Genomic DNA, 25,477 nt, shown 5'->3' on the forward strand with positions numbered 1-25,477 from the left:
TTTATTAGTGTAATTTTGTGTGAATCTGAAGAAACCACTTGCTAAATTAGGTGTGTTTTTTTGTCCATTGATTCTGTATCTTGTGAATTTGTATCGTATATATCAGGTTCCTATTAGATGTCAGGATGTTGCTGTCTATTTCTCCATGGAGGAGTGGGAGTATTTAGAAGAACACAAGGATCAGTTCAAAGGAGTAATGATGGAGAATAATGCGTCACGTACGTCTCCAGGTGAGTAGAGTCTTTTACTGATTACAAAGACGACTTCAGAAGGTCAGCATGAAATGTCCATCACAAATCTGAGATAAAGTTACCACTGCCTTTATAATAAAGGTTCTAATTCTTGAGTAGTGAACTTGTATGGAGGAAAAATAATATTTTTAGATTTCCTGTAGTTCTGCTTACGTAGCTAATTTTATGTCTAGTATAAACAACAGGAAAAGGAAGAGCGGGCATAAGAAAAGCCCAACTAAATGAGTATAATATGCCCATAATGTCAAATATTTTATAGAAAAAATGTACATAACCATATAAAAAAGGTCCCAAGTAAAGGCAACATAAATAAAGCAAGGTGCTATAAACATTTGCATGTATACATACTGTGAGGGGTTGACACCCTTAGCTGCTTCTTCAGGTAGACACAGGAACACTTTGATAGTGAAGCACCTGCTGGTTTATTGAAGTCAGCATGCATCAAAGCAGGGTCCACGAAAATAAAAGCAGAGCCTTCCTGGCTTAACAGAAAAACAAAACAGTCAAAGTGCAACAGTGTCCTTGCTTTGCAGGTTCAACCTGCAGACACCTAGCAATGTCATCCACTCCTCCTGGAGCCACATGGGAGTGTTCCCTCTCCCAACACACACACAGACTGTCTCACATATCCAGGTATTTAACCAGGACCATGATCACATGATCGGCTCTGCAAGAGGGGATACGGTGAGCACCTTCCCACCCACTCTATGGGTGCTCACATAAAACCAGGTCATTGTAACTTTAAGATTAATCCTCTCAGCACTAAGCATGCTAGAGGCAAAAATAATCTGGTTCTACATCTCTGACTGTAGTATACGCAGTGACACATATCTCCCTTCATACACTGTGCCAGTGACCCTGTCACATAACTGAAGTGGGGCCACTGAAAAAGCCTGGCAAAACGTGCGTTGGGGCAGCAGGGACACGCGCATACCAGCGATAATACATGTAATCACTTTAATGATGTTTACATGGTTTATTCTTTGGGCAACAAGGCAACTCACATGGGATAAGTGACTTGGTACATTTTTCTTTATACCCTTCATTCTGCCCTATAACATATGTTATTACAACCTTTATAACCTGCTGGATTTATTTCATTGTGTACCTATGACACTTTTGAGCACCTTGCTTTGATTTTTATTTATGTTGGTTGTACTTGGAATCTTTTATATGTTATGTATATTTTTTCAACAAAACATTTTTTTTTATGGGCATAGTATGATATACTCTCTTACTTGGACTTTTCTTATGCCTCTTCCTTTTTGTGCTGTTTATACTATTTTGTTTGTACTACTCTTATTACTATTAGAGTTTTGTATACTAGATTTTTGGCATTTTAAACTACTACTAATATTAGAGTTTTTTATGCTATTATTAGAGTTAATATTAGAATTTTGCCCTAGTCACTGTTTGTGTATGAGTTGAGGGCTTAATTCTTTGCTTCATTTAACGTCTCCTAGTAGACTTCCATTGACATGACCTGATTGTATTTGTTCTTGCAGTACAGAATTTCTCAACGTTGATGTCTCCTCTTAGCCATCTTTACCAGACCATGTTATTAGCCAATTCTCCAAATAATACCAAGAGTATATTAAATCTCTGCTTGGAAATGATCTACCTGCTGACTGGAGAGGTGAGGAACTCTGGCTTTTATATAGTGTTTTATCCATATTAATCACATAGTGATTTGACTGGAGAAGAAAGGGATTCTGGGAATATATTTTTCTCTTACACAGGATTATGCAGTAATGCAGAGGACATCTGGCGAGTGTGTCACCTCGATCAGTCGACACCATGTACCTGATGGATGGAATAAAACCCATAGTGCTATCACAGAGCCTAGTCTTCATTTACTTGCAGATGACAGAATCCGTAAGCAAAGTATTTTAGACCTCACCAACGTGATCATTCATCTGCTGACTGGAGAGGTGAGCGTTGCCGGGAATACTGGGGCGTTACATAGTGACACCAAGAAGAAGTGTGGATAGTAATGCGTTGTTGTATGTGTGTCAGCTGCCTTTTAGGTGTCAGGATTTCACTGTCTATTTCTCCATGGAGGAGTGGGAGTATTTAGAAGAACACAAGGATGTCTACAAGGAAGTTGTGATGGAGAATCCTCAGCTCTTCATGTCCCTGAGTAAGAGAAGATCGCTTGTAAAGCATAGAGCAGTTTTTTGGGTTAAGCAGATTTTCTATAATTATTTTAACTTTGTAATTACCTTTCAAGGTAAATGCTCCAGGTAGCTGTTGCAGGCCTCTTTTGGCCAAGGACATGGCATAAAACACATGCAATACTAGCCACAGAGCTATAAGTCATGAGCACACTGCTGGACCAGTTATTCACAATGCTATTATGGTTTTTTAGAAAAGCGTGGTCAGATTTTTTTAAGGATTATGGTTTGGCCAGCATGAATCACCTGTCAGATTTCCTTTCAAGCAAAAATTGTAGAAAAATTAAAATATTTTGCATCTTTGTAACAAATTTTTAACCCCTTTCCTCCACATGACATACTACTTTGTTGTGGAGCAGGTGAACGGAGAGGGGGGGAGTCAGGAGATGAGCATGTTCCAAGTAGAGCATGTGCTGACTATTATTTTATAACCGGCACCTGCCGCTAACAGTGACCTGAGCTTGCTCTGATCTCTAGCCCCTTCCCGACCCATGACGCCTATGTGGCGTCATGGAATGATCGCATCCCTTCAGATCGGGTGAAAGGGTTAATTCCTATTTTACCCGATCTGCAGGAAGAGGGGGAGTTGTACTTCAGCCTGGGGGGGGTGGCTTTGCCCCCACGTGGCTACGATCGCTCTGATTGGCTGTTGAAAGTGCAACAGCCAATCAGAGCAATTTGCAATATTTCACCTATGAAAATGGTGAAGTATTGCAATCCAGCCATGGCCGATGCTGCAATAGCATCTGCCATGGCTGGAAATCATGTTCTGGCCCCCCCCACCGCCCCCGATCTCCTCCCCAGTCCTCCGTTCTGTCCGGTACCCCCCTCCATCCCCCTGTTCGCTCCCCCGTGCTCCTGTCCGCTCCCCCGTGCTCCTGTCCGCTCCCCCCGTCCTCCGATCCCCCCCCCTGTGCTCCGATCCACCCCCCCACCACCCCCCTCATACTTACCGAGCCTCCCGAAGTCGGTCCGTCTTCTCCCTGGGCGCCGCCATCTTCCAAGATGGCGGGCGCATGCTCAGTGCGCCCGCCGAATCTGCCGGCTGGCTGATTCATTACAGGTACATTTTGATCGCTGTGGTAGGTTCTAATAATAAAATAAAGAAAATATTTTTTTTTCTTTTTCCACTAGGGTTAGGGTTAGAACTAGGGTTAGAACTAGGGGTAGGGTTAGGGGTAGGGTTAGGGTTATGGGTAGGGTTAGGGTTAGGGGTAGGGTTATGGCATGTGCACACAGAGCGGATCGGCCGCGGATCCGCAGCAGATCGGCCGCGGATCCGCAGCGGATCGGCCGCGGATCCGCAGCGGATCGGCCGCGGATCCGCAGCGGATCGGCCGCGGATCCGCAGCGGATCGCCCGCGGATCGGCCGCGGATCGGCCGCGGATCCGCAGCGGATCGGCCGCGGATCCGCAGTGGATCGGCAGCGGATCCGCAGCGGATCGGCCGCGGATCTGCAGCGGATTGGCCGCGGATTGGCAGCGGATCCGCAGTGGATTGGCAGCAGATTGGCCGCGGATCCGCAGCGGATTGGCCGCGGATCCGCAGCGGATTGGCCGCTGCGAATTCGTAGCAGTTTTACATCAGGTTTACAGTACCATGTACACCTAAGGAAAACCAAATCCACTGTGCCCATGGTGCGGAAAATTCCGTGCAGAAACGCTGCATTGTATTTTCCGCAGCATGTCAATTCTTTGTGCGGATTCCGCAGCGTTTTACACCTGTTCCTCAATAGGAATCCGCAGGTGAAATCCGCCAAAAAAAACACTGGAAATCTGTAAATCCGCAGGCAAAACGCAGTGCCTTTTACCTGCAGATTTTTCAAAAATCGTGCGGAAAAATCTCACACGAATCCGCAACGTGGGCACATAGCCTTAGGGTTAGGGATGGAATTAGGGCTAGGGTTTGAAATAGGGTTAAGATTAGGCTTGTGGTTAGGGTTACGGATAGGGTTAGGGGTGTGTTGGGGTTACAGTTGTGGTTAGGGTTGGGATTAGGGTTACGGTTGGGATTAGGGTTAGGATTAGAGTTGGAATTAGGGTTACGGTTGTGTTGCAGTTAGGATTGTGGTTAGGGGTGTGTTGGGGTTAGGGTTGTGATTAGGGTTATGGCTACAGTTGGGATTAGGATTAGGGGTGTGTTGGGGTTAGTGTTGAAGTTAGAATTGAGGGGTTTCCACTGTTTAGGCACATCAGGGGTCTCCAAACGCAACATGGCGCCACCATTGATTCCAGCCAATCTTGCGTTCAAAAAGTCAAATGGTACTCCCGCCCTTCCAAGCCCTGACGTGCGCCCAAACAGTGGTTTACCCCCACATTTGGGGTACCAGCGTACTCAGGACAAACTGGGCAACAACTGTTGGGGTCCAATTTCTCCTGTTACCCTTAGAAAAAATAAAAAATTACTTGCTAAAACATAATTTTTGAGGAAAGAACAATTATTTTTTATTTTCACGGCTCTGCGTTATAAACTTCTGTGAAGCACTTGGGGGTTGAAAGTGCTCACCACACATCTAGATAAGTTCCTTCGGGGGTCTAGTTTCCAAAATGGGGTCACTTGTGGGGTGTTTCTACTGTTTAGGCACATCAGGGGCTCTGCAAATGCAATGTGACGCCCGCAGACCATTCCATCAAAGTCTGCATTTCAAATGTCACTACTTCCCTTCCGAGCCCTGACGTGTGCCCAAACAGTGGTTTACCCCCACATATGGGGTATCAGCGTACTCACAACAAACTGGGCAACAAATATTGGGGTCCAAATTCTCCTGTTACCCTTGTGAAAATAAAATATTGCTTGCTAAAACATCTTTTTTGAGGAAAGAAAAATGATTTTTTATTTTCACGGCTCTGCGTTGTAAACTTCTGTGAAGCACTTGGGGGTTGAACGTGCTCACCACACATCTAGATAAGTTCCTTGGGGGGTCTAGTTTCCAAAATGGGGTCACTTGTGGGGGGTTTCTACTGTTTAGGCATATCAGGGGCTCTGCAAACGTAACATGATGCCCGCAGACCATTCCATCAAAGTCTGCATTCCAAAACGTCACTACTTCCCTTCCGAGCCCCGGCATGTGCCCAAACAGTGGTTTACCCCCACATATGGGGTATCAGCGTACTCAGGAGAAACTGGACAACAACTTTTGGGGTCCAATTTCTCCTGTTACTCTTGCAAAAATAAAAAATTCTGGTCTAAAAAAATATTTTTGAGGAAAGGAAACACATTTTTTATTTTCACGGCTCTGCGTTATAAACTTCTGTGAAGCACTTGGGGGTTCAAAGTGCTCACTACACATCTAGATAAGTTCCCTTGGGGGTCTAGTTTCCAAAATGGAGTCAATTGTGGGGAGTTCCTACTGTTTAGGCACATCAGGGGCTCTGCAAACGCAACCTGACGCCCGCAGAGCATTCCATCTAAGTCTGCATTTCAAAATGTCACTACTTCACTTCCGAACCCCGACGTGTGCCAAAACAGTGGTTTACCCCCACATATGGGGTATCATCGTACTCAGGAGAAACTGGACAACAACTTTTGGGGTCCAATTTCTCCTATTACCCTTGGGAAAATAAAAAATTGTGGGCTAAAAAATCATTTTTGAGAAAATAAAAATTATTTTTTATTTTCATGGCTCTGCGTTATAAACTTCTGTGAAGCACTTGGGGGTTCAAAGTGCTCACCACACATCTAGATTAGTTCCTTGGGAGGTCTAGTTTCCAAAATGGGGTCACTTGTGCAGGAGCTCCAATGTTTAGGCACACAGGGGCTCTCCAAACGCGACATGGTGTCCGCTAATGATTGGAGCTAATTTTCCATTCAAAAAGCCAAATGGCGTGCCTTCCCTTCCGAGCCCTGCCGTGCGCCCAAACAGTGGTTTACCCCCACATATGGGGTATCATCGTACTCAGGACAAACTGGACAACAACATTTGGGGTCCAATTTCTCCTATTACCCTTGGGAAAATAAAAAATTCTGGGCTTTAAATCATTTTTGAGGAAAGAAAAATTATTTTTTTATTTTCACGGCTCTGCGTTATAAACTTCTGTGAAGCACCTGGGGGTTATAAGTGCTCACTATGCATCTAGATAAGTTCCTTGGGGGGTCTAGTTTCCAAAATGGGGTCACTTGTAGGGGAGCTCCAATGTTTAGGCACACAGGGGCTCTCCAAACGCGACATGGTGTCCGCTAACGATTGGAGCTAATTTTCCATTCTAAAGGTCAAATGGCACGCCTCCCCTTCCGAGCCTTGCCGTGCACCCAAACACTGGTTTACCCCCACATATGAGGTATCGGCATACTCAGGAGAAATTGCCCAACAAATTTTAGGATCCATTTTATCCTGTTGCCCATGTGAAAATGAAAGAATTGAGGCTAAAAGATATTTTGTGTGAAAAAAAAGTACTTTTTCATTTTTGCAGATCAATTTGTGAAGCACCTGGGGGTTTAAAGTGCTCACTATGCCTCTAGATGAGTTCCTTGGGGGGTCTAGTTTCCAAAATGGGGTCACTTGTGGAGGAGCTCCAATGTTTAGGCACACAGGGGCTTTCCAAACGCGACATGGTGTCCGCTAGCGATGGAGATAATTTTTCATTCAAAAAGTCAAATGGCGCTCCTTCCCTTCCGAGCCTTACCATGTGCCCAAACAGTGGTTTACCCCCACATGTGAGGTATCGGTGTACTCAGGAGAAATTGCCCAACAAAATTTAGGATCCATTTTATCCTGTTGCCCATGTGAAAATGAAAAAATTGAGGCTAAAATAATTTTTTTGTGAAAAAAAAGTACTTTTTCATTTTTACGGATCAATTTGTGAAGCACCTGGGGGTTTAAAGTGCTCACTATGCTTCTAGATAAGTTCCTTGGGGAGTCTAGTTTCCAAAATGTGGTCACTTGTGGGGGAGATCCAATGTTTAGGCACACGGGGGCTCTCCAAACGCGACATGGTGTCCGCTAAAGATTGGAGCCAATTTTTCATTCAAAAAGTCAAATGGCGCTCCTTCCCTTCCGAGCCCTGCCGTGCGCCCAAACAGTGGTTTACCCCCACATATGAGGTACCAGCGTACTCAGGACAAATTGGACAACAACGTTCGTGGTCCAGTTTCTCCTTTTACCCTTGGGAAAATAAAAAAATTGTTGCTAAAAGTTCATTTTTGTGACTAAAAAGTTAAATGTTCATTTTTTACTTCCATGTTGCTTCTGCTGCTGTGAAACACCTGAAGGGTTAATAAACTTCTTGAATGTGGTTTTGAGCACCTTGAGGGGTGCAGTTTTTAGAATGGTGTCACTTTTGGGTATTTTCAGCCATATAGAACCCTCAAACTGACTTCAAACGTGAGGTGGTCCCTAAAAAAAATGGTTTTGTAAATTTTGTTGTAAAAATGAGAAATCACTGGTCAAATTTTAACCCTTATAACTTCCTAGCAAAAAAAAAATTTGTTTCCAAAATTGTGCTGATGTAAAGTAGACATGTGGGAAATGTTATTTATTAACTATTTTGTGTCACATAACTCTCTGGTTTAACAGAATAAAAATTCAAAATGTGAAAATTGCGAAATTTTCAAAATTTTTGCCAAATTTCCGTTTTTTTCACAAATAAACTCAGAAATTATCGACCTAAATTTACCACTAACATGAAGCCCAATATGTCACGAAAAAACAATCTCAGAATCGCTAGGATCCGTTGAAGCGTTCCTGAGTTATTACCTCATAAAGGGACACTGGTCAGAATTGCAAAAAACGGCAAGGTCATGAAGGGGCTAGTATTCAACCACTTAAATGTCACTGTTAATCTGTTAACAGCTACGGTTAAGTGGTGCAATCCCGATGGCATGCCCATTTGTTCTGCAAAAAAAAATCATAAATCTTTATACGGACATGTCAGTGAAAAAATAGAAAATACGTGGCTGCTGAAAAGTGAATATTGGCTGGTCATTAAGTGGATAGCCACATGAGGGTCTGTTACATATTTGTTTTTTATACATAGCCTGTGTGAATAGTGTTACAGGGCGGTATTCCGTATATTCTTTACTATCAATAATCAATATCTGGCTAATACCTCACTTGTTTCGTACCCTGGTTCCTTTAATAATAATAATAGTTTTATTTATATAGCGACAACATATTCCGCAGTGCTTTACAAATTATAGAGGGGATTTGTACAGACAATAGACATTACAGCGTAACAATAATCACTGTTCAAAACAGATACCAAGATGAGTGAGGGCCCTGCTCGCAAGCTTACAATCTATAGGAAAAAGGGAGACGCGAGAGGTGGATGGTAACAATTGCTTGTTCGGACCAGCCATAGTGTAAGGCTCGGGTGTTCATGTAAAGCTGAATGAACCAGTTAAACAGCCTAAATATGTAACAGTACAGACACAGAGGGCTATTAAATGCATAAAGCGTATGAGAACATGATGCGAGGAACCTGATTATGGTTTAAGTTTTTTGAATGGGCCACACAGGGATAGTTAATGCATTGAGGCGGTAGGCCAGTCTGAACAAATGTGTTTTTAGGGCACGCTTAAAACTGTGGGGATTGGGGATTAGTCGTATTAACCTGGGTAGTGCATTCCAAAGAATTGGCGAAGCACGTGAAAAGTCTTGGAGACGGGAATGGGAGGTTCTGATTATTGAGGATGTTAACCTCAGGTCATTAGTGGAGCGGAGGTCACGGGTAGGGTGGTAGACTGAGACCAGGGAGGAGATGTAGGGTGGTGCTGAGCCATGGAGTGCTTTGTGGATGAGGGTAATAGTTTTGTACTGGATTCTGGAGTGGATGGGTAACCAGTGTAATGACTGGCACAAGGTAGAGGCATTGGTGTAACGGTGGGTGAGGAAACCTTTGCTGTATAATATATGAACCACATACAGTTAGGTCCATATATATTTGGACAGAGACAACATTTTTCTAATTTTGGTTATAGACATTACCACAATGAACTTTAAACAAAACAATTCAGATGCAGTTGAAGTTCAGACTTTCAGCTTTCATTTGAGTGTATCCACATTAAAATTGGATGAAGGGTTTAGGAGTTTCAGCTCCTTAACTTGTGCCACCCTGTTTTTAAAGCGACCAAAAGTAATTGGACAATTGACTCCAAGGCTATTTCATGGACAGGTGTGGGCAATCCCTTCGTTATGTCATTCTCAATTAAGCAGATAAAAGGCCTGGAGTTGATTTGAGGTGTGTCCTTGCATTTGGAAGGTTTTGCTGTGAAGTAAACATGCGGTCAAAGAAGCTCTCCATGCAGGAGAAATCACATTTTCCCACAAACATGTTATTTTAGCCCCATTTTTTCATTTTCACAAGGATAGCAGGAGAAAATGGACCCCAACATTTATTGTGCAATTTCTCCTGAGTACAACAATACCCCAAATGTGGTTTAAGGCCATGTTCACACTTTGCGGTGTGCTCTGCAGGTTTATCCCGCAGCGGAATTGATAAATCTGCAGGGCAAAACCGCTGCGGTTATCCCTGCAGATTTATCGCGGTTTGTTCCGCGGTTTCCGCTGCGGGATTACTCCTGTACTATTGATGCTGCATATGCAGCAATATGCAGCATCAATAGTAATGGTAAAAATAATAAAAATTGGTTATACTCACCCTCCGATGTCCGGATCTCCTGGGCGCTGCACCCGGCGGTCCGGTTCCAAAGATGCTGTGCCGAGAAGGACCTTCGTGACGTCACGGTCATGTGACCGAGGCGTCATCACGGTCATGTGACCGCGACGTCACCACAGGCCCTGCTCGCACAGCAAACCGAAGACCGGACGGCCGCGGGCAGCGCTGAGAGGTGAGTATAACATCATTTTTTATTTTAATTCTTTTTTTTACACTATTTTATGGTTCCCAGGGCCTGGAGGAGAGTCTCCTCTCCTCCACCCTGGGTACCACCCGCACATTATCCGCTTACTTCCCGCAACGTGGGCACAGCCCCATGCGGGAAGTAAGCGGTTCAATGCATTTCTATGGGTGCAGAATCGCTGCGATTCTGCACAAAGAAGTGACATGCTGCGGATTTTAAACCGCTGCGTTTGTGCGCGGTTTTTCCCGCAGCATATGCACAGCGGTTTGCGGTTTCCATAGGGTTTACATGTTAATGTAAACGCTATGGAAACTGCTGCGGACCCGCAGCATCAAAATCGCCGCGGATCCGCGGTAAAAACCGCAAAGTGTGAACATGGCCTTAAACTACTTTTAATCCCCAGAGCTGTTTTTCGCTCCCCTCCTTCCCAGAGCCATAACTTTTTTATCTTTCCTGTCAATTTGGCCATGTGAGGGCTTATTTTTTGCAGGAGGAGTTGTACTTTTGAACTACACCATTGTTTTTATTATGTCGTATACTAAAAAACAGGAACAAAATTCCAAGTGTGCTAAAATTGCAAAAAAAAGTGCAATCCCACACTTGTTTTTTGTTTGGCTTTTTTGCTAGGTTCACTAAATGCTAAAACTGACCTGCCATTATGATTCTCCAGGTCATTACGAGTTCATAGACACCAAACATGTCTAGGTTCTTTTTTATCTACCATATATACTCGAGTATAAGCCGAGATTTTCAGCCCAAATTTTTGGGCTGAAAGTGCCCCCTCGGCTTATACTCGAGTCATGATCGGTGGTGGGGTCGGCGGGTGAGCACTGTCATATACTTACCTGCTTCCGGGGCTCCTGGCGCTCCCCCTGCATGTCCCACGGTCTCCGGGTGCCGCAGCCTCTTCTCCTGAGCGGTCACGTGGGACCGCTCATTAGAGAAATGAATAGGCTGCTCCACCCCCCATAGGGGCGGAGCCGCCTATTCATTTCTCTAATGAAGCGGTGCCGGTGACCGCTGATAGAGAAAGAGGCTGCGGCACCGAAGACCAGCTGTCCGGGGGAAGGAGCGGGACGCCGGGAGCAGGTAAGTATCGCATATTCACCTGTCCTCGTTCCACACGCCGGGTGTCGCGCCATCTTCCCGACGTCTCTCTGCACTGACTGCAGTCAGAGGGCGCGATGACGCATATAGTGTGCGCGGCGCCCTCTGCCTGATCAGTCAGTGCGGAGAGACGCCGGGAAGATGGCGCCGAGGAGCTGCAAGCAAGACAGGTGAGTATGTGTTTTTTTTTTTTCTTATTGCAGCAGCAGCACAGATTTATGTGGAGCATCTATGGGGCAATGGTGCAGAGCACTATATGGCAGAGCTATGGGGCAACAGTGCAGAGCATTATATGGCACAGCTATGGGGCAATGGGGCAGAGCACTATATGGCAGAGCTATGGGGCAACGGTGCAGAGCACTATATGGCAGAGCTATGGGGCAATGGTGCAGAGCACTATATGGCACAGCTATGGGGCAACGGTGCAGAGCACTATATGGCACAGCTATGGGGCAACGGTGCAGAGCACTATATGGCACAGCTATGGGGCAACGGTGCAGAGCACTATATGGCACAGCTATGGGGCAACGGTGCAGAGCACTATATGGCACAGCTATGGGGCAACAGTGCAGAGCACTATATGGCACAGCTATGGGACAACGGTGCAGAGCATTATATGGCAGAGCTATGGGGCAACAGTGCAGAGCACTATATGGCACAGCTATGGGGCAATGGTGCAGAGCACTATATGGCACAGCTATGGGACAACGGTGCAGAGCACTATATGGCACAGCTATGGGGCAACGGTGCAGAGCACTATATGGCAGAGCTATGGGGCAACAGTGCAGAGCACTATATGGCACAGCTATGGGGCAATGGTGCAGAGCACTATATGGCACAGCTATGGGACAACGGTGCAGAGCACTATATGGCACAGCTATGGGGCAACGGTGCAGAGCCCTATATGGCAGAGCTATGGGGCAACAGTGCAGAGCATTATATGGCACAGCAATGGGGCAGAGCACTATATGGCAGAGCTATGGGGCAACGGTGCAGAGCACTATATGGCAGAGCTATGGGGCAACAGTGCAGAGCACTATATGGCACAGCTATGGGGCAATGGTGCAGAGCATTATATATATGGCACAGCTATGGGGCAACGGTGCAGAGCACTATATGGCACAGCTATGGGGCAACGGTGCAGAGCACTATATGGCACAGCTATGGGGCAATGGTGCAGAGCATTATATATATGGCACAGCTATCTACGGGGCAACGGTGCAGAGCATTGTATATATGGCACAGCTTTATGTGGAGTATCTATGGGGCAACGGTGCAGAGCATTGTATATATGGCACAGCTTTATGTGGAGCATCTATGGGGCCATAATGAATGATATGGAGTATCTATTTCTAATTTTGAAATTCACCGGTACCTGCTGCATTTTCCACCCTAGGCTTATACTCGAGTCAATAAGTTTTCCCAGTTTTTTGTGGCAAAATTAGGGGGGTCGGCTTATACTCGGGTCGGCTTATACTCGAGTATATACGGTAAGTGGTGAGAAAAAAATCCAAACTTTGCTGAAAAAAAAGAAGAAAAAATTGCGCAATTGTCCAAAACCCGTAGCATCTCCATTTTTCGTGATCTCGGGTTGGGTGAGGGCTTATTTTTTGCGCGCCGAGCTGACATTTTTAATGATACCATTTTGGTGCAGATACGTTCTTATGATCGCCTGTTATTGCATTTTAATGCAATGTCACAACAACCAAAAAAAACATAATTCTGGCTTTTTGAATCTTTTTATCGCTACGCCATTTATCGATCAGGTTAATCCTTTTTCAATTGATCGGGCAATTCTGAACGCAGCGATACCACATATGTGTAGGTTTGATTTTTATTTTGAATGGGGTTAAAGGGGTTGATGTGAACTTTTATATATTTTTTTTTTTTCCATATTTTTTAAAAACTTTTTTTTTTAACTTTTGCCATGCTTTAATAGCCTCCATGGGAGACTAGAAGCTGGCACAACTCGATTGGCTCTGCTACATAGAGGCGATCCTCTATGTAGTAGAATTACAGCATTGCTATGAGCGCCGAGTGCTATGGGTGGCACTCACAGCAATCTGGCATCAACAACCATAGAGGTCTCAAGGAGACCTCTGGTTATCATGCCGACACGCCGATGACCCCCGATCATGTGCACTCATTTCCGGCTGGGTGGCCGGAAGCGCTTGTTAAATGCCGCTGTCAGAGTTTCACAGCGGCATTTAACTAGTTAATAGGCGCAGGCGGATCGTGTTCAAAACATCTTGCATGTCCTGGCTTTGATTCAGGCTCACCGCTGGAGCCCGCATCAAAGCAGGGGGTCTGCCATCGGACATACTATTCCGTCCGACGGCAGAAAGGGGTTAAGGCACAGTGCAAAGCTCAATAAGGCCTTCAACATATTGACAATGAGGTCATTCGAAAGGACATCCAGCTTCTTCACTTGGTCTCCTGTTACATTAGTGGATCAAGCAATTCCGTATAGGTTAGGCTACTTTCACATTTCTGTCTTTCTGCTACCGTCGCAATACGTCGATTTTTGGGCAAAAAAATTTGCAGGATCCTGCATTTTCCCATAGACTTGTATTGGCGACGTATGGACTCCAATACAATTTTGTCCGCCGTGCACTGGATCCTGCAAAATGTGACGGCCCGTCTTTTGCAAAAAACATTCAAGGGAACGTTTTTCTGTACGTTGTATCCTGTGTTTCCGACTGCGCATGCCCGGCAGGAAATCTCGCTCTCTCTCTCTTTCCTCCCCGGGACTTTAGACTGGACAGCGGACCCTTTGAAAACTGCGTCCGCTGCTCACGATATACACTATTTCACAAACGTCCGTCAGTACGTCGTGCCGATGCTTTGTGACGGCCAACTACCGACGGACGACGGAAATGTGAAAATAGCCTAAGCCACACCAGCTTTGAGCAGAACAGAGGAGATGGCTTTGATGGAGTTTAGGAGCTGGGTCATCTCTCCGGTGCCCTTAGCTTTGATGCCCTCTTCCATCACAAATCGGGTCATGGCAATCACATTGGTGTCAAAGGGGGCCTGGTCCGTCATCTTGGCGCTTGCAGTGAATGCACAGGTCTTGCTTCCATTGGCACAATTTTCGCCATATACAAAAAGACAACAGACGAAGAGCCCAATGAAAAAGATGCTCTGCAGCCATTGCGAAACCTCATCGCAGCAGGACAGTGCAAAGCTCAGAAGGGAAGAATTGGAGTTCACGTTTGGCTGGATTGGTTTGAGGGTGCACTGTCACATTGGCAGAGCCCTTGAGATGCCATAACAGCATGATCCCCCCCCATAAGAAACTCGATTTTACAAACTACACCTCTCAATGAATTCATTTAGGGGTGCAGTGATCACATTGACACCACAAGTGGGTCACATAATTTTATACCATTGGGCAATTAAGAAAATATTACTTATATTTTTACAACCAAAATTTCGTTTTAGCCCCAGATTTTACATTTTCACACTGGAAAATGGGTAAAAATGGCACCAAAATGTGTCCCATAATTTCTGCTGAATGTAGAAATACCCCAAATGTGGCTGTACAGTACTACTTAGCCATACAGCGAGCTCGGGAGGGCCGGAGCGTTATTGGCAAATAGCGCTCTGTCCCGCCTGAGTCTCGCTGTATGACTAGGCAGTACTGTTATACAGGAGGCATCCTGGAGCGCAGAATTTTCTAATAGTTTGCAGACTCCATATACAGAGCCCCTAAGTGCTAGAAGAGCAGAATCCCCCTCAAGTGACCCCATTTTGGTTATTATACCCCTTTAGGAATTTATCTACTATTGTTGTGACAATTTTAACTCCATGGGTGTTTTCCCGAAACAAGCAGCAGTGGATATTGCTGAGTGAAAATTACAACTGCCATTGTAATACAGGAAAGATATATATCTTGGTACCGTGTTAGCCAGTAGATTGAAAAATATTTAGAATGGAGAGTCCTCAGTGGTTGATACCTTTTAATGACTAACTGAAAAGATGGTAACAAATTGCAAGCTTTCGAGATTACACAGGTCTCTTCATCAGGCATAGACTAATACAAATTCTGAAGAATCACATATTTATGCACAACATGAAGCAGAATTACCATGAGTGATAAACAGTTATGTCCATAAATATTGGACAACTTCTTAGATAAGGAATGTTTTATTACTTGTGTTGAAAGGTAACTTCAAAACTCAGAGAGACAGAAGAGTATGGGAATATAAACTGATGACGACCTTTGACTGTCTTAGTGGTGGAATGAATGTGTCGCATGGATTTATGTCTTTTTACATCAACTAAGGAACTTGCCCCTCAGACTATGAGGGGGTCATCACAACAGACCCAGACCCCAATCAGAGGACAATAAAACATTCCTTATCTAAGAAATGGTCCAATATTTATGGACATAACTGTTTATCACTCATGGTAATTCTGCTTCATGCCACCTGTCTTATCCATGGTTTTTTTTTCTGTGCTATGTTGTGCATAAATATGTGATTCTTCAGAATTTGTATTAGTCTATGCCTGATGAAGAGACCTGTGTAGTTTCGAAAGCCTGCAATTTGTTACCATCTTTTCAGTTAGCCATTAAAAGGTATCAACCACTGAGGACTCTCAATTCTAAATAACTGCCATTGTAGTGACCAGTATTTTATGCCCAACTCATGCACTCGTAAATTAGGCGGGCTGTCATCACAGAAATGCCAAACATGTGCAAGCTGTATGTGGTTCAGGCACACTGGGGCTCAGAAGGGAAGGGGGCATTTGGATATGGGAGCGCAGAATTGGCTGAATTTCTTGTGGTGGGTGAGGAGCCATTTCCCTTTTCCAGAGCCTTTGGGTTACCAGTAACATGGAAACCCCCTATATTTCTATTACCAGATGACGGATGTGAGTGAGGACTTGCTTTTTTTGTGGATCGAGTTGAAGCTTTTATTGCGAGCATTTTGCATAACATTTTGGTTCACATTTATCCGGCTCTCTACACTATAACATTCAGATGAAACCCCGAGGGAGCATTTCACTATAATGAGGCAGCAGTTACTCTGGACTCTGTCTGGCCTCTGTTCGGCTGTGTCTATTTTTTTCTCAGAGGTGCAGAAAACTGTGGCCGACGGCACTAATAAAAAGACGGACACCACTGGATCACAGGCCAGATGCCGTCCACAGTTCCTCCATCTGCCTCATTATAGGAAATCTTCTGCCAGGGGGTTCCATCTGAATCACATATTTCAGAGATTTACACGTAAACCCTGGTATAAATCTCCCATCCCTCGATGACTCTGCATCTGCAGTGAGACATGTTGGGGGGATAAGTGCTCTAATAATGTTTTTCCTATTCAGCAAATAAGTGCTGACACCCCGGGGTATCATCCTATTCAAATGTCCTAACATATCCAAAGGACTAATATAATCTTTAGGCAACTTAGGGACAATCTTTCAATCCATAATTTTTGTGCACCATTTTTTAATTGTATACAATAAAAGTTAATTTTCATGATTTAATAGAGAGGGATTTTTGGGGGGTTCTCCCCAATTTGAGAATATTATATGTATCCCTCCAAAACCATTTAAGGTCCTCACTCTTTGGTACCAATCAATCTGTCACAGTCATTTTTACTCTGGCTGCACAGATCAGGATGTTCTTACACAATGGGTTGGAGGTCTTTGTTGTGCTAGACCTCTGGCCATTTGTGTTCAAGTACATCTGCTGAGCTTTCCATTGCTGGAAAGGGTGGTCCCAGACACTGGCATTGTATGACACACACCTTGGATTGTCTGGGTCCCTTCCATACATTGCAGTTTGCCAAATATAGGATCCATTCATTTTGGGCCATTGTTCCGAAAATGTTGTCAGAATTGGGGTAAAACGACATTGTGATCCTGAGATTTATGGATTTGGCAATCTGGACGATAACTTCGTCCAATCAGTGAGCCTTTACCCCCCTTGTTGGTGATCAAATCAGATCACTACACATCGAAGATTGTTTGGATATAAATGATGTTTGAAATTAGTGATGACGATTTTTGCACCAGTGTCAAGCATGATTTGTGTGTCCTGATCTTTGATTCTGGCCTTTATGTAGGGTCCTCCAGAAGCCTCCAGTATGATATGACATACTGGCCCCAGATCTTTAGGGATCCTTGCTTGTCGATCAATGTCTACAAGACTCCTAGTAAGTACCTGTGAGGTACATACTGCCACTTGTGGGTTCTCAACCATAGTTCTTTTTTGTGGAATCGTTAGATTCCACATCCACTACACCCTGACCTGGGGCATTTACAATGGCCACATGTATTGGTCCCTGCCCTTGTTTATGTCCCTGATTTCCTTCTACCTGTTTCCCCCCTCTTCTGGCATAATTAGGTTTCATTTTGAAACCATTATTATTGCCTAATTTTTCAGGGTCGTTACGGTTCCGTATCCATTGAGGACAATTTCTCCTCTTTTGTCCATATTGCAGACCCTGAAAGCATCAAATGATTCCTGTCCTTTCCAATGGCAGAGCCGTGGGACAAACAGTTGATTTTCTTTTAGCATGGTGTACATGTTCATCTTGTGATCTAACGTGTATGGGCACATGCTTCCTTAGTTTAACTGACTTTTTATTGTGCAGTAGATCTTGTTTACACTGCTTAATAATTATGGCTGCATCAGTAAGCGATTGTTCCCTCTCTGAACTCAGTCGAAATGCAGTGTCAAGGTATGGGAATTTTTCCATAACATTGCGGATCATGCAGCAAAGCAGCCCCAGAATATAACCGAGCTTCCTCCATGTCTCACAATAGATACAGTATTCTTTTCTCTGTATGTTTCATTTGTGTCTGTAACTATAGAGCAGATGTGTCTTTGCAAAAAAACTTCAGTTTTGTATTATCTTACCAAAGGACTTTCTCCCAGAAGCTTTGTGGCTGAGCAGTATGCATTTTGGCAAATTTGTTTTGTTTCATAATTACTTACTTTCAACAGTGATTTCCTCCTCATTCATCTTCTATGAAGTCCACTTTGGCTTTGACCGTGACAGATGGTGTGATCTGACACTGATGTACCTTAACCTTGGGATTCACCTCTAATTTTTATTGAAGTTGTTCTGGCCTCTGGTTACCATTCGTATTATCCGTCTCTTCAATTTTCCTCTTGTGGCCACATACAGAGAAGTTGACTACTGTTCCATAGATCTTAAAGCTCTTGAGTAATATGTGCAATTGTAGTAACAGGAAATTCAAGCTGTTACAGATAGTCTTATAGCCTTTACCTTTAATAAGTTTGTCTATAATTTTCTTTCTAATCTCCTGAGTCAACTCTCTTATTAGTTTTCTTTGGTCCATATTCAGTGTGGTAAATACCATGATACGAAACAGCACAGCGACTAGTTTTCACCCTCTAAATTGGGGGTGTGGAAACTTTCCAGCCGGGGGCCATTTGGAAATTTCTACCATCATCTGGGGCCACACAAAAGTGATCACCTTGAAAATTACCCTGGTATATTTAGTCAAACATTTAATTAAGGTAACTGACCCTTAATGTGACGGCTGGAGCTGCCTCTCTTTTGTGTAGCTGTGATCTTAGGTGATACTGATCATGTTGCTTCTCACAGCTGCTTTTCCATGTTTCCGTCAGCCAGAAGAGCAGTCAATAATAAGTTTTGTAAATCATATACATCACCATAGGAGATGCTGGGACTACTGTATTTATATCACATAGGAGATGCTGAGACAGCTGTATATACACCATATAGGAGACAATGGGACTGCTGTATAATCCTCACATAGGAGACACTGTGACTGCTGTCTATTCATCACATATAGATACAGCAGTCGCAGCATCTCCTATCACATAGAGGACACGGAGACAGCTGTATATACATCACACAGGAGATGCTGGGACTGTTGAATATACATAACATAGGAGGCGCAGGGACTGCTGATTATACAACACATAGGAGACACAGGGACTGCTTTATATACATCACATAGGAGACGCTGGGACTGCTGTACATATTGACACTGCTGTATATGCATCACAGGAGACTCTGGGGTCATATGAATTACAGGAGGGGCTGGGAGGCATAGACATCACAGGAGATGCTGGGACATATTCATCACCGGGGAGGCCGGGTGTTATAGACATCACTGAGGGGCTATATGCATCACTAGGAAGCACAGACAGCACTGGGGATATATATGTCCCTGGGGAAATATACAGCACTGGGGGCCATATATAGTACTCAGTGGGATATACAGCACTTCTGGGGTAAATGCAGCACTGGGGAATATACATATCACATGGGGGACAGAGATCGCCAGGGAGGCACATAGATCACCAGGTGGGGCTCATAGATCATCGGGGGGACACAGAGATCACAGGGGGCACAGAGATCACCGGGGGGTAGCACGAAAATCACGGGGGGGCATAGCTAGAGAGCACAGAGATCACGGAGGGGCACATAGCTGGAGGGGACAGAGATCACGGGGGCACAGATTAGATGGGAGCACAAATATCACAGGTGGGCACAGGGAACACAGGGGGACATATAGCTATGTGGCACAGAGTTCACGGGGGCACACAGCTGGGGCGACAGATCAGGGGGGGACAAAGATCACATGGGGCACATAGCTGGGAGGCACAGATCACGGGGCATATAGCTCGTGGGCACAGAGATTATATTAGGGCACATAGCTGAGGGGCACAGAGATCACAGGTGGGGCACATAGCTGAGGGGCAGAGATCACCAGCAGAAAGTCACAGAAATCACCAGCAGACAGGCACTGAGCTGCCAGCATAGAGATCGCTCTGGACTCCCTGGCAAGCAGCTCCTCTTCCAGGACAGGAGGATGGGAGATCATTGGGCGCGCTAACCCCACCCACCCTGGCGTCAACCCCGCCGACCCAGTTGTTAACCCTGCCCACTCGGGCTTTAACCCGCCCACCCCAATTATGTTATCATTCATGTGCAGTTAGTGTTCTGCAATAAACGCTGCATGCTTTGGGGGTTAAAGGGCTGGCAGGATAGGGTTGCCGCCCGAGCATTGCGGACTCCGGGGACCTGCCCGCAGGCCAGATGAAGTCACCCACCCCTGCTCTAAAAAAACAGATTGACAGATTACAAGATTGTAGACACTTGTCATGCTAATTTTATAGGACACACCTTAGTTTCACATGATCAAATTATTTTCAATCATTTCTTGGGGTACCATTATTTTTGTTCGAGACATTTTGACTAGTTTATTTTCTTTAACCACAATTCAAAGCAATGTGTGATGTTCATTAGCTGATATTCAGGAAATGTAAATTGAAAATTACTTTTCTCAGTTTCAAGTTATTTCAGTGATCATTTTGGGCTTTTTTTACTTTAGCTGAAGGATACCAACAATTATGTCCATGTGTATATAATATGTACATCATTGTGTTTTGAGATCAAAACTAAAAATCTGCTTTTATTTTCAGCAGATGACGGTACCAAACTCTCAGCGATATATCCTTTATTCCCAGAAGATAAAGCACAACTTAAAGATATCTTTCACCCTTCTTCCATGAAACACTTCTTTACTCCAAATGATCCACCAGTCCTTTTCAGCAGAGATGTATTATCTGATCCAACTAACGAAGAAGAACTGCCATGTGATCAATCACAGACTGTTAAACAAACTACAGGCACTAGAAAAGATAAAATATTTACGTGTTCTGAATGTGGAAGACATTATAAAAATATATTCAACCTTTCCATGCACATGAGAATGCACAGAAATGAGAGACCATTTTCGTGTTCTGAATGTACGAAATGTTTTACCAAAAAATCAATTCTTGTTGAACATCAAAGAGTTCACACAGGGGAGAAACCATTTGCATGTTCTGAATGTGGGAAATGTTTTACCAAGAAATCCGCTGTTGTCGAACATCAACTCACTCATACAGGAGATAAGTCATTTTTATGTTCAGAATGTGGAAGAGGTTTCTACAAAAAATCGCATCTTGATCGCCATCAGAAGACACACACAGGAGTGAGGCCATTTGCATGTTCAGAATGTGGGAAATGTTTTACAAAGAAATCAATTCTTGTTGAACATCAGAGAACCCACACAGGAGAGAAGCCATTTTCATGTTCGGAATGCGGGAAAAGTTTTGTGGTCAAACGTCATTGTGAGAGACATCAAATAACTCACACAGGAGATAAGCCTTTTTTATGTTCAGAATGTGGGAGACGTTTTGCAAGAAAATCACATCTTGAGAGACATCTGGCAACTCACACAGTGGAAAATCTTGTTCATGTTCAGATTGTCAAAAATGTTTTATAATAAAACATTGTTTTTTATGGATATATATATATATATATTATATATAGAAAAATAATCTCATGAGTTAAAACTTTTTTTGTTCAGATTGTAGGCGAAATCAAATTTTGATATACATCTGTTAACTTATACAGAGGAGAATGCCTTTCATGTTGGAAATATAGAAAATATTTTGTTCAGAAATCAGATATTGAATTTATTCACAAGTTGTTGGAATAGATTTTACCTTAATCCTCCGCTGCAAAGCCCATGTGATGCGTGCATGTCTAAACTACATTTTATTCAATATTATCTAGTTGTGTGTAGTTCAAAATTGTGCAAATTGTTAACGTACTCGCCCCATAGTTTTCTTTACAGAGTACTGTTAGGTGATGTTCACACACTGTTTTTGCAGCAACCCACTTAATAAAGATGGAGTAAACAAATGTACAAAATACTTATGAGATAACCACTCACAACCTATCAACTCATAAAGGGGCTGATTGCTTAGTAAAATAATAATAATAATTTTATTTCTATAGCGCCAACATATTCCTCAGCACTTTACATTTTAGATGGGACTTGTACAGACAATAAGACATTACAGCATAACAATAATCACATAAACAACAGATACCAAGTGGAATGAGGGCCCTGCTCGCAAGCTTACAATCTATAGGGGAGACAAAAAAGGTGGATGGTAGCAATTGCTAATGTGCGGACCAGCCATAATGTAAGAAATCGGGTGTTCATGTGAAGCTGCATGAACCGTTTACCAGCCAGAATATGTAAAAGTACACACAGAGGGCTATTAAATGCATAAAGTGTGTGAGAACATGATACGAGGAACCTGCTTACGGTGAAAACTTTGAATGGCCCACACAAGGATAATTAAATAAATGTGTTGAGGCAGTAGTCCAGTCTGAAGAAATGCGTTTTTAGGGCACGCTTAAAACTGTAGGTATTGGGGATTAATCGAATTATCCTGGGTAATGCATTCCAAAGAATTGGCACAGCACGTGAGAAGTCTTGGAGACGGGAATGGGAGGTTCTGAGTATTGAGGATGTTAATCTCAGGTCATTAGCAGAGCGTAGGACACAGGTAGGGTGGTAGACTGAGACAAGGGAGGAGATGTAGGGTGGTGCTGAACTGTGGAGCGTTTTGTGGGTGAGAGTAATAAGTTTATATTGAATTCTGGAGTGAATGGGTAACCAGTGCAATGACTGGCACAATGTAGAGGCATCGGTGTAATGGTTGGTGAGGAATATGATCCTGGCTGCAGCAATCAAGACAGATTGGAGAGGGGAGAGTTTGGTAAGAGGGAGACCGATTGTGAGAGAGTCACAATAGTCCAGACGAAAATGAATAAGAGCAACAGTAAGAGTTTTTGCAGTGCCGAAGTAAGAAAAGGTCAAATTCTATAAATGTTTTTGAGGTGCAGATAACAATAGTGAGACAGTGATCAGATGTGGGGGGGTGAATGAAAGCTCTGAATCAATTATGACCCCAAGACAGCGGGCATGTTGCTTGGGAGTAATTGTAGAACCACATACAGAAAAGGCAATTTTTGGCACAGGTAGGTTACTGGATCAAAGAAGCACAAGGAGTTCAGTTTTTGACAGGTTCAGTTTCAAATAGAGGGAGGACATGATGTTGGAGAAAGCGCTAAGACAATCACTGGTGGTTTGTAATAATGCAGGGGTGATGTCAAGAGTAGAAGTGTATAATCGGGCGTCATCAGCATAGAGATGTTACTGGAAACCAAATCTACTGCCTGATTGTCCAATAGGGGCCGTATACAAGAAAAAGAGGAGGAGGGCCTAGGACTGATCCTTGAGGAACCCCAACAGTAAGGGGAAGATGAGAGGAGGAGGAGCCAGCAAAAGATACAGTGAAGGAGCGGTCAGAGAGGTAGGAGGAGAACAGGAGAGAATAGTGTCCTTGAGGCCGATGGAACTGAGCATAGTGAGCTGATGATCTGTTGAATGATGTAGAGAGATCCAGGAGAATTAGTAACCATTAGATTTAGCTGTTAGTAGATCATTAGAAACTTTAGTGAGGGCAGTTTCAGTAGAGTGTAAAGAGCGGAAACTGGATTGAAGAGGGTCAAGAAGAGTTATCTGAGAGATAGCGGATTAGACAGGAGTGGACCAAGCGTTCCAGGAGTTTAGAGATGAAGGGAAGATTAGAGACGAGTTTTTTAACCCCTTTCCAACATTGGGCGTACATTTACGCCGATGTCGGGACTCCTTCCCTTTGATGTGGGCTCCGGCAGTGAGCCCACATCATTCCCGATACATGTCAGCTGTTTTAAACAGCTGACGTGTGCCCAGAATAGCCGCGGGTGGAATCGCGTTCCACCAGCGGCTATTAACCCATTAAATGCCGCTGTCAAACACTGACAGCGGCATTTAACATGCATTTCCGGCAATGGTGTCGGAAATCCACCCATCGGTGACCTTCGTCACATGATTGCGGGTCTCCGATGGGTTGGCATGATAACCAGATGTCTCCTGGAGACCCCTATGGTTGTGACAGCTGGCATGCTATGAGCGCCACACGGTGGTCGGCGCTCATAGCAAGTGAGCAATTCTACTACATACATGATCTGATCATCGCCTGTATGTAGCAGAGCTTATCGGGTTATGACAGCTTCTAGTCTCCCACTGAGACTATTGAAGCATGCAAAAGTAAAAAAAAAGTTTTTACAGATATATATAAAAATTTTTTTATAAAAGTTCAAATCAACCCCCTTTCGACCCATTCCAAACAAAACAATAAAAAAATAAAACACACACATATTTGGCATCACCGCGTTCAGAATCACCCAATCTATCAATAAAAAAAAAGGATTAACCTGATGGTTAAAAAGTGTAGCGAGAAAAAAGTAAAAACGCCAGAATTAAGGTTTTTTGGTCGCCGCGACATTGCATTGAAATGGAGCCGAAAACTGAATTCCATATTCTGCATGTGGCCTTTACATGTGGGTAACAATTCGTTGTGATCATGGTATTTTATCTTTCTTTTTATACACCCTAAAATCTTGTTTGCTTTTGCGGCTGCTCAGCTTACTTGTGACCAGAATACCCAAGTCCTTCTCATGTTCTGTAGTCCCAAGTATGCTCCTATTTAATGTATCTGCAGCAATAGGATTACTCCTTCCTAAGTGCATTACTTTACATTTAGCTACATCAAACCTTATTTGTAGTGATGAGTGAGTGTAATTGTTGCTCGGGTTTTCCCCCCCCCCCCCCAGAACGCCCAGGTGACCTCCGAGTATTTATGACTGCTCGGAGATTTAGTTTTCATCATGGCAGCTGAATGATTTACACCTATTAGCCAGCTTGATTACATGTGGGGATTCCCTAGCAACCAGGCAACCCCCACATGTACTTAGCCTGGCTAATAGCTGTAAATCATTTAGCTGCCACGATGAAAACGAAATCTCCGAGCAGTCATAAATAGTCAGAGGTCACCCGAGGTACGAGTACTCTCGCTCATCACTACTTATTTGCCAAGTGTTTGCCCATTCAGACATCTTATCCAGGTCGTTTTCCAATATTGTAATATCAAGGGTCAGATTTTAGTATCTAAACAGTTTGGTGTCGTTAGCAAAGACTGAAACTTTACTCTCAATCCCATCCACAAGGTCATTAATAAAGAGGTTAACAAGGATCAGTCCTAGCACAGATCCCTGCTGTACTCCACTGCTGACTATATTCCATTTAGAGAATGTACCATTTATGACAACTTTGTTTCCTGTCATTTAGCCAATTCCTTACCCACCTGCATATAGTTTCCCCAGTCCTTGCTTCTGTAGCTTCAGTATAAGGCACATTACCTAACATAGGTAATGTACTGTAGCCCATTGTACCACGCTTGGAAC

The 25,477-nt window shown here is 43.8% G+C and overlaps 1 protein-coding gene across 9 annotated transcripts in view; it reads left to right on the top strand.

The window, feature by feature from the left end:
• The window catches only part of LOC143767165 (uncharacterized), a 127,814-nt gene extending 102,954 nt beyond the window's left edge, over window positions 1-24,860 (top strand). For 7 of the 9 annotated variants that reach the window (XM_077255233.1, XM_077255234.1, XM_077255239.1 and 4 more), the window contains 5 exons: window positions 107-230; window positions 1,757-1,887; window positions 1,991-2,182; window positions 2,268-2,391; window positions 20,767-24,860. In XM_077255233.1, coding sequence (XP_077111348.1) covers window positions 107-230; window positions 1,757-1,887; window positions 1,991-2,182; window positions 2,268-2,391; window positions 20,767-21,614 — 1,419 coding nt within the window. In that variant the 3' untranslated portion in view covers window positions 21,615-24,860. The remainder of the gene's footprint in view (window positions 1-106; window positions 231-1,756; window positions 1,888-1,990; window positions 2,183-2,267; window positions 2,392-20,766) is intronic. The other 2 variants (XM_077255240.1, XM_077255241.1) reach the window with 1 other exon arrangement.
• Window positions 24,861-25,477: the final 617 nt, after the last annotated feature.

This window comes from Ranitomeya variabilis, chromosome 4, assembly GCF_051348905.1.
Source record: "Ranitomeya variabilis isolate aRanVar5 chromosome 4, aRanVar5.hap1, whole genome shotgun sequence".
NCBI lineage: Eukaryota > Metazoa > Chordata > Amphibia > Anura > Dendrobatidae > Ranitomeya > Ranitomeya variabilis.